The sequence below is a fragment of the Microplitis demolitor genome, chromosome 4, assembly GCF_026212275.2.
Source record: "Microplitis demolitor isolate Queensland-Clemson2020A chromosome 4, iyMicDemo2.1a, whole genome shotgun sequence".
Classification (NCBI taxonomy): domain Eukaryota; kingdom Metazoa; phylum Arthropoda; class Insecta; order Hymenoptera; family Braconidae; genus Microplitis; species Microplitis demolitor.
In genome coordinates this window covers 7,394,038-7,409,628 of record NC_068548.1, presented here as the reverse complement: position 1 = coordinate 7,409,628, position 15,591 = coordinate 7,394,038, and the positions used below count along the sequence as shown (strand labels likewise).

General features: G+C 27.7%; 1 protein-coding gene across 1 annotated transcript; it reads right to left on the bottom strand.

Moving 5' to 3' along the window:
* Nucleotides 1-2,587: 2,587 nt before the first annotated feature.
* On the bottom strand, nucleotides 2,588-14,713 carry LOC103576130 (glutathione S-transferase 1-1-like). The gene is made up of 7 exons (XM_008556184.2): nucleotides 14,573-14,713; nucleotides 14,437-14,495; nucleotides 13,912-14,059; nucleotides 13,654-13,821; nucleotides 13,375-13,465; nucleotides 5,084-5,102; nucleotides 2,588-2,621 (listed from the first exon to the last, which is right to left on the bottom strand). Exons 1-7 carry the CDS (start codon nucleotides 14,711-14,713, stop codon nucleotides 2,588-2,590), a joined length of 660 nt encoding a protein of 219 aa, XP_008554406.2.
* Between the last annotated feature and the right edge of the window lie 878 nt (nucleotides 14,714-15,591).

Genomic DNA, 15,591 nt, shown 5'->3' with positions numbered 1-15,591 from the left:
TGAAAGATGATTAATAATGACCAAAAATATATGAGCCCCAAAACTGCATAATCACCAATATTCTTTTATTTAATGTGTAAAGCTAGGTAATTTTAAAACTATTGTTAAAAAATGTATTCTAAAAAAAAAAAATTTTTTTTAAATCCTGTTATTAGTTGATTTATATCTACTTTTGTACTTTTTTATACGATTTTTGTGATTACTGTTGAATAATTTTCAGTTTTTCACAAAAATAGTTGAAGAAAAATATGTGTGTAATAAATATGAATGTATATTAATATTATTCAAAATTAAATAAATAAAAAAAAAAAAAAACGACTACCGAATCGCCTATAGATCGTCTTCGTGGTGCAATAATTAGATTTTATGAATTTTTTTTTAAATAATAAATATAATCATTTGAATACTAGTTCAATAATTAAACAATTATTATAATAAAAAATAAATAAATAGTTATGAAATAATTAATTAAAACATAATACTTTGCTGTTGCTGTATTAATAGACGCTGGTCGCAATTTAAATGATAAATAATAATTAATTAGATTAAATGTTAATTAAATAAATATGTGTCCTTAAATTATTAAAATGTGTAAATTATACTGGGACCTGTATTGCCATTATACAAAAAGATGAGTATATATATTTAATAATACAAGTATGGTACGAGGACGAGTGATTTTGTATAAATGAGTGTAAGTAAACATGGCCTAGGAAATGATATACTAATTGCCTGAGTGGCTGCAATTATTTATGTACATATATATTTAATATAGGGGTGTGTGAATCGTGTCCGAATCGAATAACTCAAATCGAGAAAATTCCAAGTAGCTTTGGAATATTCAATGTTTATTAATGGTAAGCTTACAAGAAAAAATTATTCTCGTTTGAAATATTATGGGGTGATAGTAAAGCAGGATCATGATGGCCCCCTCAGGGAAATTGAAATTAATACATGTAAACATGACAATGATTATAGTAAAATTCACAATGGTTATAATAATCTGCAATACAATTATTGTTGATTTTACTATGGTCATTTGCGATATCCCGGGAAAAAATAATCAGACCTGATCATGCCTGTTCATGTATGATCAGGCCTGTTCATGTCTGTTCATGGCTGTTCATGTCTGAAGCGTTAAATACGCTCAGGCCTGATCATGCCTGTTCATGGCTGTATATGTCTTCTCATAGATATAAAATTTTGTTGACCAAGAATCTATCACATATAAGATTTTTATTACTTAAAGTTCATACAAAACTTACTTATCACCTAAATCTCTTAGGTCAGTGGGTAGCGTGTTAAACTTTCGAGCGCAAGGTCCACGGTTTAAATCCTGCACACGCTCGAATTTTTTATTTTTTTTTATATTTATAGCAATAATTATATATAATAGAATATAGTTATACATAATTATATATAATTATATAGGGCCATTTTTTATATATAATTTGTTTTCCCGGATGGGCATGAACAGATATGAACATACCTGATCAGACCTGAACATGCCTGATCAGGCCTGGTCAGGCATGGTGATTTTTCATGTTTGATCAGGCCTGAAGACTCATGCCTGTTCATGTCTGATCATTTTTTCCTGGGTATGTTTATTTTAATTTCTGTATACAGTCGAAAGTATACTCTCTTAAAATGAATCAGTGAAAAGTTCTGCAAATCAGTGAATACCCGAGTCGAAATTTAGCTTCGCTTTAGGTATTCAATATACTTGAATATACCTATTTTCATACTTGACATTCTTAAGCGGACCTAAATAAGTATTTTTCATACTTTATACTCTTATTAGCTCCTATGAATTCTAAAAAATCAAACTTTAATATCTCTTTAGAACCTATAAAAACTATTCATTCTTATTTAGTAGGATAAATTCTTGAATTCTTGATTAAAACCAAGTATTCTACGTACGACCAATTCCCAACTTCTACATTAGTCCTTTAAATTCTAATTTTTTTTTTCTTTAACTTGAAATATTTCGGTGGACCTGTCGAAGCTCTAGTAGCACTTTATACGATTAATAACTTATAACGATTCTATATCAGAAAAATATCATTCTTTTTAAATTTAAATTGATAGGTTCAAATAAATATGTTAAAACGGTAAGTCTATTAGGCCCTAATAAATAATGTAGAATTCATAGGCTTGAATAAGCTTTTATGGTATGTTTTAGGCTCTGATAAGTATTAATAATTTTAAATTTTAGGGCCTATATAACAAATAACATGTCATTTTCTCCCGTAACTGAAATTTGTAGGATTTATATAAGAGTTATTTTTCCATACAAATTAAGTACTTAGTGAGTCTTTTTCTTTTTTGATCCTAGAATTTCTAATTTCTAGCAAGGTTCAAATTTTAACTCGGGTATTCACTGCGAGTCAGTCCCAAGTATATCACCGATTGAATTAGTTATATACTTGGGACTATTTCTGCAGTGAATATTCACTGATTGGAGTACTTCTCAGTGATTTATTTTAAGAGAGTAGGTGGCAGACATGGGCTGGCTTTATCATGACACCATAGCATTTATAAAAAAAATAATTTCTCCGTGTAGTTTTTTTAAAGTAATCAATAGTAATTATCTCGTGAACTCGGGTCTGAGCTTTATTGACCTATGACAAATATTTGAATTATTGGAAAAAATATCACAATTTTAAGTTGTTTAAAATTGTGATGTTTAAAAGTCAATTTTTAAATTATTCGTAAATTTTTGAATGATTCGAAAAATTACAAATAATTCGAAAAGTTGCGAATCATTAGAAAATTCAAATAGTTCGATTCGATTCGAATAATTCGTAAGTCTGAACTATTCGCACACCTCTAATATATAATAGATACGTAAAGATATTATTTATATTTTTAAAATAATGATAATTATAATTATAATGGGTTGACAGGTGTTTAAATAAAATGAAATAATAGAAACATATTAGGTAAGAGTACCACAAATATTATAAATATTGTGGGTGATTCAATATATTTTGATTGGATTTGTGTCTGGGACAAAGGTAATAATTAAGAATAAAATAAAATTTTAAAAGTAGTCTGTTGAATAAAACCAGTTATTATGGGGTGCTTTTATTTTTGATTGATTTTCAAGCTGAAGTAAAACGGGGCAGAAATTTAAAAAAAATTTTATGTTCCATCTTGCCACGAAAATTTCTTTTACTAAATTTATTAAAAATTCATCGAATATGAATAGTGAAATTAAAATTAGAAAATATTGAGTGCTAATGTACCCTGTCATGGTTCGTTCTTTATTTTTAGTTGACGCCAAAAAAAAAAAACTTTCATGCTGTTCCATAAAAAATAAAGAAATATTTAAAAAATGTATCCAATGCACGCTTGTGTTTATGGAATATACACGTCTTGAATTATCTCAAGCAATATAAAGTTTCACAAAATAATAATAATAATAATAATAATAATAATAATAATAATAATAATAATAATAACAGAAAAAGAAATAAGATATAATATTAATAATAATTAAAAAATATATAACACTCTGGTATTACTTTCGAGCTTTGAATTTGGTATTTAATACACATAGGTAATAATAATAATAATAATTATTATAATTATAATTAAAATACCTGTATACTATGTAAGACACTGAATCACTCGCAAGAAAAATAAAACAATAAATTATACGTATTTTCTGATAAAATAAAATTAAAAAAAAAAAAACACCTGGACTAATAAAAAAATTAAAAAAAAAAAAAAATTAATTAACAATTTTCTTTAAACCTTGATCCTCATTTTTTTTTAATCGCAATTTGATGGAACAAATGCACGAGATTTAACTCGAGTTTAATTCAATCTTTAGCTTCTTGAGTCATAAGTTAAATAATAAAAAGTTTATAAAATATAATTAGCAAGTGCAATTAGTGGGAATATACAAAAGTAAATTAAATAGAGATATTACTTGTTCAAGAACTGAAACTAAACTGACAACTGACCCCCTGAGTCTTGGTATAAAAATTAAAAATTCAATAAATCTTTGATGTCGTCTACGGTATAATTTAATTAATAATAGGAATGAACAAACGATAGAAGCTTTTATTCAAGTTTCGATCGTATAGAGAAAAAAAAGTACTAAAGAATATTCCGATCATAGCAAATTATAGAGTATTACATTTGATGCAGTTTCTTTAGATCTTGAACGCTTTGATTCTTTTTTTTTATTGTAATTTAAAGGTAAGAAAAAACAAGAATTCGATAAAAAAAATGTCTAATGACAGACTGAAATTTCTTTGTCGTTTGATAGAGAATAAAAAAAAATACTAGCTCCTGATGACTACATTGCCAGAAGAGAACGTTAATAGTCATATTGCTGTCAAGACAACGCGATTTTTTATGCGGATGATCGGCATGTGGCATGTTGAAAAATATCGCGACAAAGTTATAGAAAATATTGGACTTGCTATCATTACTTTAATAATGATTACTACCGGTATCATTCAGTGCATGGAAGTTTATTATCGCTTAGATGTTTTGACAGTAATAAGAAATTGTATTTTTTAAATTAAGCATTGTCAACAAAAATATAAAATTATTATTAAAATAAATTTAAGGAACTAACAACGACTATGCCGCTAGCAGCTATTGGAATGACAGAATTATTTAAATTCACAGGATTTTTAATCAGACGAAATGAAATATATCAACTTAATGCTTATACGGAAAATAAATTTTGGAAAATAAAATATAATGAACGTGATGTAAAGGTTTTCAATGATTGTAATAGATTGATAATGTATTTTTATCCAATTTTCATAATTATTGTTTATACTATACCTACTCAGTACACATTGCTTCCAATTCGAGGTAAGTTTATGATAATTAATTAACAATTATAATAAATAAATATTATAAATTTTAGAATATATTTTGTCAAATGGTACAGTCAGAATATTACAATATAGATTTTATTTTGGTGTTGATTGGATGAAAAATCCATTATATACAGTAGCATATATTGAAGAGGTAATTTTATATGTAATTTTTATATTCCTGGTTAATAGTATAAATTTTATTAGATATTTGGTGGTTATGGTGTATCATTAAGCGCAATGGCGACAACAAGTTTTCTTTTCACGATAAATATTTATGCTGCTAAAATCAATTTACTGAATTTTGTTCAGATATCACTATTTTTAATAATAATTTTAGATTATCTGAAATTCATATAAAATTAAAAAAATTAATTGGAAAACATCAGTTGTTGCTAAGTTATATATCTAGAATCGAGAATCTTTATAATTATTTTCTTCTTTTGCAATCATTTGGAATTCTTTTGGCTATGTGTTTCAATGGGTTTGGAGTACTTATGGTAACTAAATTACTTTAAAAAAATAATTTCATTTTCTGAACTCGGTCTTTTCGTTTTTCAAAAAATTACTAAATAATCAAATTTATAATACTTGACAAATTATAGAAGTTAGGAAAAAATATAAATTTAGTTGTGACTAATTCATTATTTGTCATTGGATGTACAATACAACTATATTTATTTTCATTATCATGCCAAGTGATAATTGACGAGAGCGCAGCGATTCAAGAAGCAATTTACAGTGGTAATTGGTACAGCATTTTTCATACACTAGAGGGTAAAAAAATTTGCCGATCTTTACAAATAGTAATGATCAGATGTTTAAGGCTATGCAAACTCACTGTTGAAAAGTTTACTCCAATGTCTCTACAGACTTTTGCATTGGTAGGAGAAAAAAAAAGTTTTATCACACGAAGAGAAATTTATGGTAAAAATTACAATATATTTTGGGAATGGTCCCCATATCGTATAGTAACAGGTTTTTTTTTTAAATTATCGATCATAAGAATAACACCCATACAAATTATGATAACCACTCCTACCTATAAGGAGTTTCATTTTTTTATGATATCGGAGTAACTCCTACAAAATTATGGCAACAATTCCTATATTATTATGGTAATCGTTCCCATACTACTATGGTAACCGTTGTCGAATGTTATGATAATGATTACCATAATTTATAATAAAAGTTACTATAATATTATGATAATGGTTGCCAGATTATAATAGGAACTGTAACCATTAGGGGTGTGCGAATCGAGTTCGAATCAAGTCGAATTGAAAATAACTATTCGATTTGAAATTTGAAACTACGAATACATAGTTCGAATTTTTTTAAATTATTCGTCAATTTTAGAATTATCTGAAAGTTTTTTAATTATTTATAACTTTTCACATTACCCGATTCAAGTCGAAAAAATTCTCATCGGCTTCCGAATATTCAATTTTTTTTTTTTTTTAATGAATTCGAGCTTACACAGAAAGAAAATTATGGGAATGGTTCCCATGATTTTGTGAAATTTCATCCTATACTAGTATAGGAATGACAACCATGAATTATGGGAGCAGTTCCTATAATTATAGGAATGTTACCCATAATTATAGGAATAGTTCCTATAATTATGGGAATGATACCCATAACGTTATGAAAATGGTTCCTATAATTATAGGAATGGTTCCCATAATTTATGGGAATACTTCCTATAATGCTATGGGAATCATAATGTTATGGGAATAGTTCCCATACTATTATAAGAACCATTCCTATAATATTATGGAAATGGTTCCCATACTATCGTGAAAATATTAATTTAAAGGAAAGTGTGGAAACGACTTCTACAATACACAGAGATATTATTAAACATAAAAACAAAAATTCAAACAATGAAAAAAAAAATTCGTATTTGGCAAAAAAACGTTAAAATTTTTAACAGAAATTTTTTGTCAGCACAGAACATTCAAAAAAATTTAAATTGTGGAAATGAAAATTTAAATTTCGATAAAAACTCAAATTTGGAAAAATTCGCGAACTTTCAAAAAAGCTTCATTTGAATCTTTCCATATCACGAGGGAAATTTCTACACTATTTAGCGAAAAAAAATTTTATGACATTATAGGAATAGATCCTATACCAATAATAGTATGGGAATAGTTCTCATACCATTATGGGAACGGTTCCCATAATATTACGAGAATTGTTCCCATATCGGTATAGGAACTATTCTCATACTATTATAGGGATAGTTCCCACAATATATAGGAACCGTCCCTATAATAATATGGGTGTAATTCCTATGCCATTATAGAAACCATTCTCATAATACATAGGAATATTCCCCAAAACATTCTTTCCGTGTAGTTTTTTAAAGTAACCGCAAATAATTTTTTCTTAGATTCGTGTCTGGGCTCTATTTACTTCTGACAAAAATGTAAATTATGGGAAAAACTTTTACAATTTTAGGTCCTTTAAAAGAAAATTTTGGAGGTAGTCGTAGATTTTTGAATTATCCGGAAGTTGGAATTATTTGATTCGAAGTTTAAACCGAACAGTTTGATACGATTCGATACAAATAATCTTAAAGTTTGAACTATTCGCATATCCCTAATAACCATATATTGAGAAATTCCTCATATCATGAGAATAATTACGATAATATTATGGTAATGGTTCACTGAAAAAAAAATATTGCTGTAATAGCAATATCGTTAGGTTAGAGTATCCATCTAAAGTTTGGAAAATCGTATATTGTTAATATAGCAATACTTTATTTGCGTAAAGGCTAAATTGGGGAATCTAGTATTCCCAAGTTAACGATACATTTTGTTATGACAACTATCTACCCTTAACAATATTTCAGATGGTTACGATAACCACATTTTTTTTCAGTGTTACCATACTATCATAGTAATCGTTACCGTACTAGTATGCTAACTATTACCACACTATTATGTTAATAGTTATCATATACTATTATGGTAACTATTACCATAGTAATTGGTATCGTTTGCTATAGTAGTATAAGATCGATTATCGTAACATTACAGGAATATTTTACATATATTATGGGAGAAGTTACCATGATACATAGGGTTTATTTTCACATGCATGTAGGAACCATTCCAATGTGCATATACGATCTATTTCTATGTGACTATAGAAACTATTGCCGTGAATATGATAATTACCATTACCATAATTATGGAAATTATGCTCATGATAATGGAAACTTTTACCAAAAGTTACAGACGTATATCCCATAATTCCAACGCGGAGAGAATTTTATAGTAAAAGTTATCATTTAGTTATAGTACACTTTTTTGTCGTAGTACTGAATTGGGTATTAGTAAATATCATTTACTAAATAAACAATCTGAATAGTAATATTTACCAGTTATATGTTAAAATCAACAATTATTGATAATAGTCAGAAATTAAAACTTCCCGAGAAAAAATGATCATACCTGTCCATGCCTGTTCATGTCTGTCCATGTCTGATCAAGCCTCATATATGGGATTAAATTTAAAATCTTAGTTATAATTAAATATAACTACCTTAGTTATAATTACATATAGCTAACGTAGTTATAATTATATATAACTTATATAGAATTTCATATTATTAATTAGTAATTAATAAATTAGATATAAAACTTTGTTGACTAAAAATCTATCATGTATAAGATATAAATTTTGTTGACCAAGAATCTATCACGTATTTATATATATCACAATATATCACAATTTCTTGCAGTTAGTGTGCAACTGTAGGCTCGAATGAAATGTGTTTTATTTATGAATTAATGCTTCAATATTTATATTTATTGCATTCTAGAGCAAGATTATACTCTTTTATAGTAAAAAATTCAACAAACATTAAATTTAATCAATTGTCACTTTTAATTTACTGCCGCGGTAATTGTCACGAACTTTTGAAGTATGTCAGTATTACCCTGGTTTCACTATCATTCTACGGTAATAGAAACGTACGCAGTAACTTAGGTGAATGCGACAATCGCCGCGGTTGAAATATAATTATTTATAACCTCAAAATTAATATAACTCATAGGTTATCGTGTACACTCGTAATTAATGCTTGGTCCTCTGTCTGGTTAAGAATTTATAGTCTAAGGGACCATGCAGTAATGACAACGAGTGCACCCCTTGTATTAAACATTCAGAATTGCAAAAACTCAAAAAAATTCTGAAAATACGAAAAAAAAAGTTAAAAAGTAATCAGTGAAGAAAAAAAGTGTAAATAGAAACATATAAATTTATTATTAGTCGTGAAAAGAAGCGCAAAGTGGCAACATTATTGCAGAGCTGTCAAGAAAATAATGATACTGATTAAATCGTATATACTTATATCACTCATAATATTAATTATATTGGTTAACTGTACCATATTTTAAACGTGATGTGCGTTATTAGAGTTAAAAGTTTGTTTTTTATAAAAAAAAACTATTCATTATTTAGTTAAACGTTTGCTTTTATAATTTATTTCATTGATTTTTGTTTTATTGGATTCCGCGGTAATTGTCACACGGTAATTGTAACATTGACGGTAATTGTAGCGGGGTAATTGTCACAAGTCTCTGTAAGGTCCACGGTAATAGTAGCATATGAAAATTTTTTTAAAATGCTAATTATTTTATGAAATCGAAATTAAATCATACGCTTAATTTTTCTTGAGGTTTAAGATAAGTTCATTATTATTATTATTATTATTATTATTATTATTATTATTATTATTATTATTATTATTATTATTATTATTATTATTATTATTGTATAATATTGTTATCTGATCAGGCCTGAAGACTTATGCTTGTTCATGTTTGATCAGGTCTGATCATTTTTTCCCGGGTAACCTTTAGTGATAACAGTTACCATCGTCGATTGTAACAATTATAATATTTAATAATTACAATTAGCATCTTCGATAGTAATCATCATCGCAGCATCAATTGCCTTTGTGTTAACTATTCGCCGATAGTAATAGTTACCATCTAGATAGTAATATTTCTTATATTTGAAAAATTTTTTAATTTTACCGTCTGAGATAGTAATGATTATTATTATTCTTAATAGTAAAACTAATTAATTGACCACTGAAAATTTTTGCTACCATTCCAAGTAGTTAAAATAAAAAATTTAGTATTCTAGATAGTATAATAAAATTTTCTCCCTGAAGTAATTATTACTTAACATTATGGGTTGATATTTCATAAATGTACTACGAATGGTTACCGAAATTTTCTCTCCGTGTAGCATATTAACAAAAATTTTTTTAAATCATTCCAAGTATTAAAAACATCATTATCTTATTTTACGGTCCTCCGATCATCAAGTCAAGATTAACTAAATATAATTCCACTGATTGTTAATTTTTAGTAATTCAAAAATTTTTAATTTTAAAATAGTTAAAAAAGTAAACCAAGTTCAAATAAATTAAGGAGTTACTATTAATTCTATTTAAGTAAGGGAAGGGGGGCAAGTGGGCCCCTTAAGAAAAAGGGGCTCATATTCTCTGTGGCTCTCACTTGTTTTACTTCTTTCAAGCCCCTTATCATGTTGTTGGTCTTGATATGTCACGTCTGTTAAAAATTTAAAATCTTTAAATTTTGGGTAAAATGCCCCCCCCCCCCCAAAGTTATAGGTTTTTTTTGCCGCTTTTACATTTTCGAGTCTTTTGATATGTATTTATAATCAATATGCTGCAAAAATAAAAAATTAAAATTTGGGGCAAAATGGGCCCTCTAAAACATCTACTAAAATTCGATTATTATTTTATTTAATCTTAATACTATGTTACACATCAAGAGAGAAAAGTAGGACATTCCAAACTGAGTGTATAATTATACCTACCCGAATCGAAGGTAAAGGCCGCAAACACTCGGATCGGGATTTCCTACTTTCCTCCGTGGTGTGTATACGATTTTTCACCAAATCTGCACTAGTGTTGAAACAATCGAACAAAATGATCGATTGTTGACAATCGATTATAATCGAACTGAAATTATCGATAGAGCTGATTAATCGTTTGCAAATAATTGATTTTTCGAATAATCGATTATTTCCGACTCAAAAAAGCGATTGTTTCTTAAAACAACTGTATAGTTGCACAATCGAGTGTAGAACAATTGATTATAAAAATCGAATTTTTGACTTATATTTTTCAAAATTCAAAAGCCACACCTACTAATTAATTATAATCCCAAATGACACAAAAAATTGTTGTCTTTTCGTTAAATTTAAGGTAACAATTTGTTATAATAACACACATAAAAAGTAGATGACTTCTTGAGACATCTACATTTTCATAGCGCATAATTTTTGGAATTAGAATAAATCAATTAGGGTATCAAAGTAACAATCAATTAACATGTAAATATCGAAGATAATTTTCTTATGAACATAATAAAAAATGTTTTTGACAATTTCTTTTTAATAATCGATTATTTAAACCCAACTTTAAAGTTGCAAAATCGTATAATAAACAATCGATTGTGAAATAATCGATTTTATGTTTTTAAAATATCAGTTTGGGAAATGCTAACAATAGGTTAAATGGTAGACAATGGTTTTTTGATAATTTGTTTTTACTATTTAAATAATTATTTTTCTATTAATTTTTTTGGTTGTTACGATTTTGAGACAATCGAATGTTCAATAACTCCAACTTTAAAGTTGCGCAATCGCATTACTAGCAATCGATTATTATAATCGATTGTGAAAAAAATTTTTTTTTTTAATAAAAATAAATTTTCTCTCAATATGTGTTTAATGCGCTCATTAAATTAATTGAAAATTATTGTAGGTATTAATCTACCAAATGAAAAGAAAAAACTTTTTTTTATTATTTTGTGAAAAAAATCGATTTTTAAAAACCGTATTTTAGAATTTTAATCGATTTTCTATCGATTAATCGAAGCATGTAAAATCGATTTAAAAAAATAGATTGAAATTAAAAAATCAATCATTCGATTAATCGATTGTTTTTTTGCAACACTAATCTGCACCTGTAAGTTTAAAATTTTGCCTCTGTTTTGTGGGAAGAATGGCACATGTACTGTTGTTTATCATTTGTTTTTTCGTAAAAGAAAAGAACGAATTTCTTCCTTTTAAACAGGGCAATAATTTAAACTTTCGGTGTATGTGTGATGAAAACGCTAATTAATAAATTTCTTTAAAATATTGTTTTTTTTGCGCTTAACTATTTGAATGTTTTGTATACTGATACATTAAACGGACTATGGCATAAGCTCGGATAGCTCAACTGAAAAACCATTTTTAAGCATCAAAAAAAAAGAAAATAATAATTTTCAAATTTAAGTTCAGAAAATTTAGACATGTTAAAAGCAAATTACAATTTCAATAAACACGTTGCAAGGGTTCCGTATTTATATCTCATTTAAACTGAACAAAAATTTTGGGGGCCCATTTTGCCTCCTCCCTTCTCCGAAAAACTTTAGGTCTGATTTGTAAGGCAGTTTCTATCAAATTGAAGAACATTTTATCTTTCCCTTAAAAAATATGTATGAAATTTCTTTTGGTATCGTATTGTTTATGTATTTTTCTGTTTGGAATACTTATGGCAAGTATTTTATTTATTTTTTATAAATTACTTAAATGAACTTTACTGGATTTAAAAAAATATAAGTTATTATCTAACGATAAAAATGATATCAGTTATCCACAAACGAAAACAAGTCTACTGTTGATAAGAAATATCAGACGTTATCGATTGTTTATCTTTGCTATCTAGAGGAAACCAGAGTTTCCGCTCAGAAATTTAAATTAAATTTTTGACATCTGGATGACGTACAGTGTATATAAAAAATTTCAGTTCAACTTTTTAACTCTCATATACGTAAAATAACATGTAAGTTTGACGTAAAATTAAAGCTGCTATTTTACATCAAGATTACATGTAATTTTACGTATGGGAGAGAGCAAAAAATTGAAATGAAATTTTTTATGTGTACTAGACGTCATCGAGATGTCAGATGTTTCATATCAACTTTCGAGTTAAAATGTTAATCATCTAGAAAGTTCTCATTAAAGTCAATTTTTGCTACCTTAATTTTTGATTTCACATATATGTGAAATATCTGTTTTAATTTTTCTGTTGGTTAAGCTCAACTGGCCGTTTGGGATCCAACGTGGGTTTTGTTATTCACCAGCTGTAGCTGTAGCAGTAACAGCAGCGGCAGTAGTAAGAGCAGAGTAGCATTAAAATTCTATTTTATCAGCTTTTGATAACCCGGTCATCATTAAATGATAAGAAATATATTTAAACACTGATAAGGACGATATTGATATGCAAATAAATTTATTAAGTGAATAAAGTGGCTTTTAAAATCAATAAAACTAGCATTAAAATATATGTGTATAGATAACATAGTGAGTTGAAAAAAGGAAAGGGGTGAGGAAGAGAGTGAATGTAAAATATAATAATTTATTCACTCATTGTCATTATTATCATCTGGTTGAGTCATATAGTTTTTCAACAACTCGACACCCTCACCATTAGCAGCTCTGTATCCTGGGGCAGAACTTTTCACCCTCTCCGCCCACTCACTCACGTTCTTATAGTCGTCGAGCCCGAAGCCAACTGTCTGCAATTAAATTTTATATGAGAGAGAGTATGCTGCTGTATATATACTGGTAAAAAGAAAAAAAAAGAACAAGACTACACACAAGTGCCCAAGTATCAAGTAGTTTGTTACTTGAAGCAGACTTGTATAACTGTTACATAGACTTGTATTTAAAAGAAACTCAAAAAATAAGAAAAAAATTTAAGTACTTCGGCTGTTGAAACAGTTGCGATCAGAGCTAAATCGGCGATCGTTAAATTTCGTCCGGCGATGTAGTCATGCCCCTCAACAAGTTTATCCAGCACTTGGAATGCCTCCTTCACTTTATCGTGTTTCTCTTCTTCATAACCATCTTGTCCTCTAAACAGCCATCCATACTAAGCATACACAATATGTATTTATAAAATCTACAGTATATAAAAATTATTATTTAATTATCATTATAATTTATAATTATTTTAATGTACATAGCAATTTACGACTGATGGATTTAAAATTCCAGCGTCAAATTGTAGACGTGCATTAACTAATGCACGAGCTTTTGGATTTGTTGGATACAGCCGTTGATTTTCTTCACCACCGTACTGATCCACTAAGTAACACATTATTGCACGACTAAAATAAAATTTTATTATTTATAATTATTACTTCTTCTATTCATTCAATTTTTTAATAATTTTACACTGAAAAAAATAATCGGTAGCAGCTACCGATTATTTTTTGGTGGCCGTTACCGATTAATTTTCGGTAACAGTTACCGATTACCAATTGGTAGCTGCTACCAATTATTTTTTTCAGTGTACTAAACGATTATTTTTTTCCGAGTTCAAGTATATTGATTGAAAAAACAGTTTGCTAAAATTAAAAAGCAACTACTGTCTGAGTAATGAACGAAATAAATGTAAAGACGACTTGAACCTTGAGCGTATAAAATTATTAAAAGTGTAAAGATTTAAAATAGGAAAAAAAAAAAAAAAAGAAAAATTTAATACCTTTCACTTAATTTATAATCATCATCAATCAATAGCGGAATAGTTTGCTGAGGGTTTAGCTGGAATAAAAAATTAATATATTCAATTATTATATTGGCAATTATTCGAATAAAAAAAAATGAAAATTAAATTTTACTTGTTGATACTCATCAGTTAAATGTTCTCCATTTAATACATTAACCAATGTATAATTAACATCAAGACCCAGAGCTTGTATTACAAGTCGAACAGCACGACATGGACTGCTTTCTTCCATATGATAGAGCTCCAGTGACATTATTAATTAAAACAGTAAAATATTACTCCAGTAATTTGATAACGACAAAAAACTAAATTATATTATTATTATTTTTAATTTATTGGATAATAAATAATCGGTAGATTTTAGTTTTTAAAATCACCTGCACCTACACTCGCCGGTATTTATCGACATACTGAGTTACTGTGCCACTAGAACGCCAATATATATTTATAAATGTTACTTTTTACGTTTCACTACTATTACCTTTATATTTTATACCCTTTCAAGGCTATATTTATTTATTTATTTATTATTATTATTATTATAAATCATGCTTAAATTATTTATTTAATAGCTGAAAGTAAAGTAAAATGGTTTACTAAGAAATATAAGTGAAAAAAAAAAAAATAATAATAAATAAATAAATAAATAAATAATGAGTTTTATTTTCTTCCTCAGGACTCGAACCCACGACTTTACTTTCAATAATAGTTGTTTAAACAGCGATAACTCAACAACTAGTTAATCGATTTACATGATCAAGGGTTCATATAACTCGGGATCGAATTCTCTGTCAGGAGTTAAACAAGTATTAATCGAACCGGATAAGTGGGCCTAACTCCACTGTGATTTCTCTTATGAAATCATGGTGCCCGAAAAAGTTCGAAGATGAGATTATCACTTAGTGATGGATGAGGGCAACTTTGTAACAATAACATAACTGAAATCTTAGTGATTATAATTAGAGAAAACCCTTTTTAGGGTATTGAATTTGCGACTCACCAACTATCACGATGATGCAAACTGTCTTCCAGTATAGGGAATTCCGACACGAAAAAATATATATCCCGGGAAAGTTGTATATATCCGGCTTATATCTTCAGTATTGTCGTATGTATGCTATTTTGCCGGCA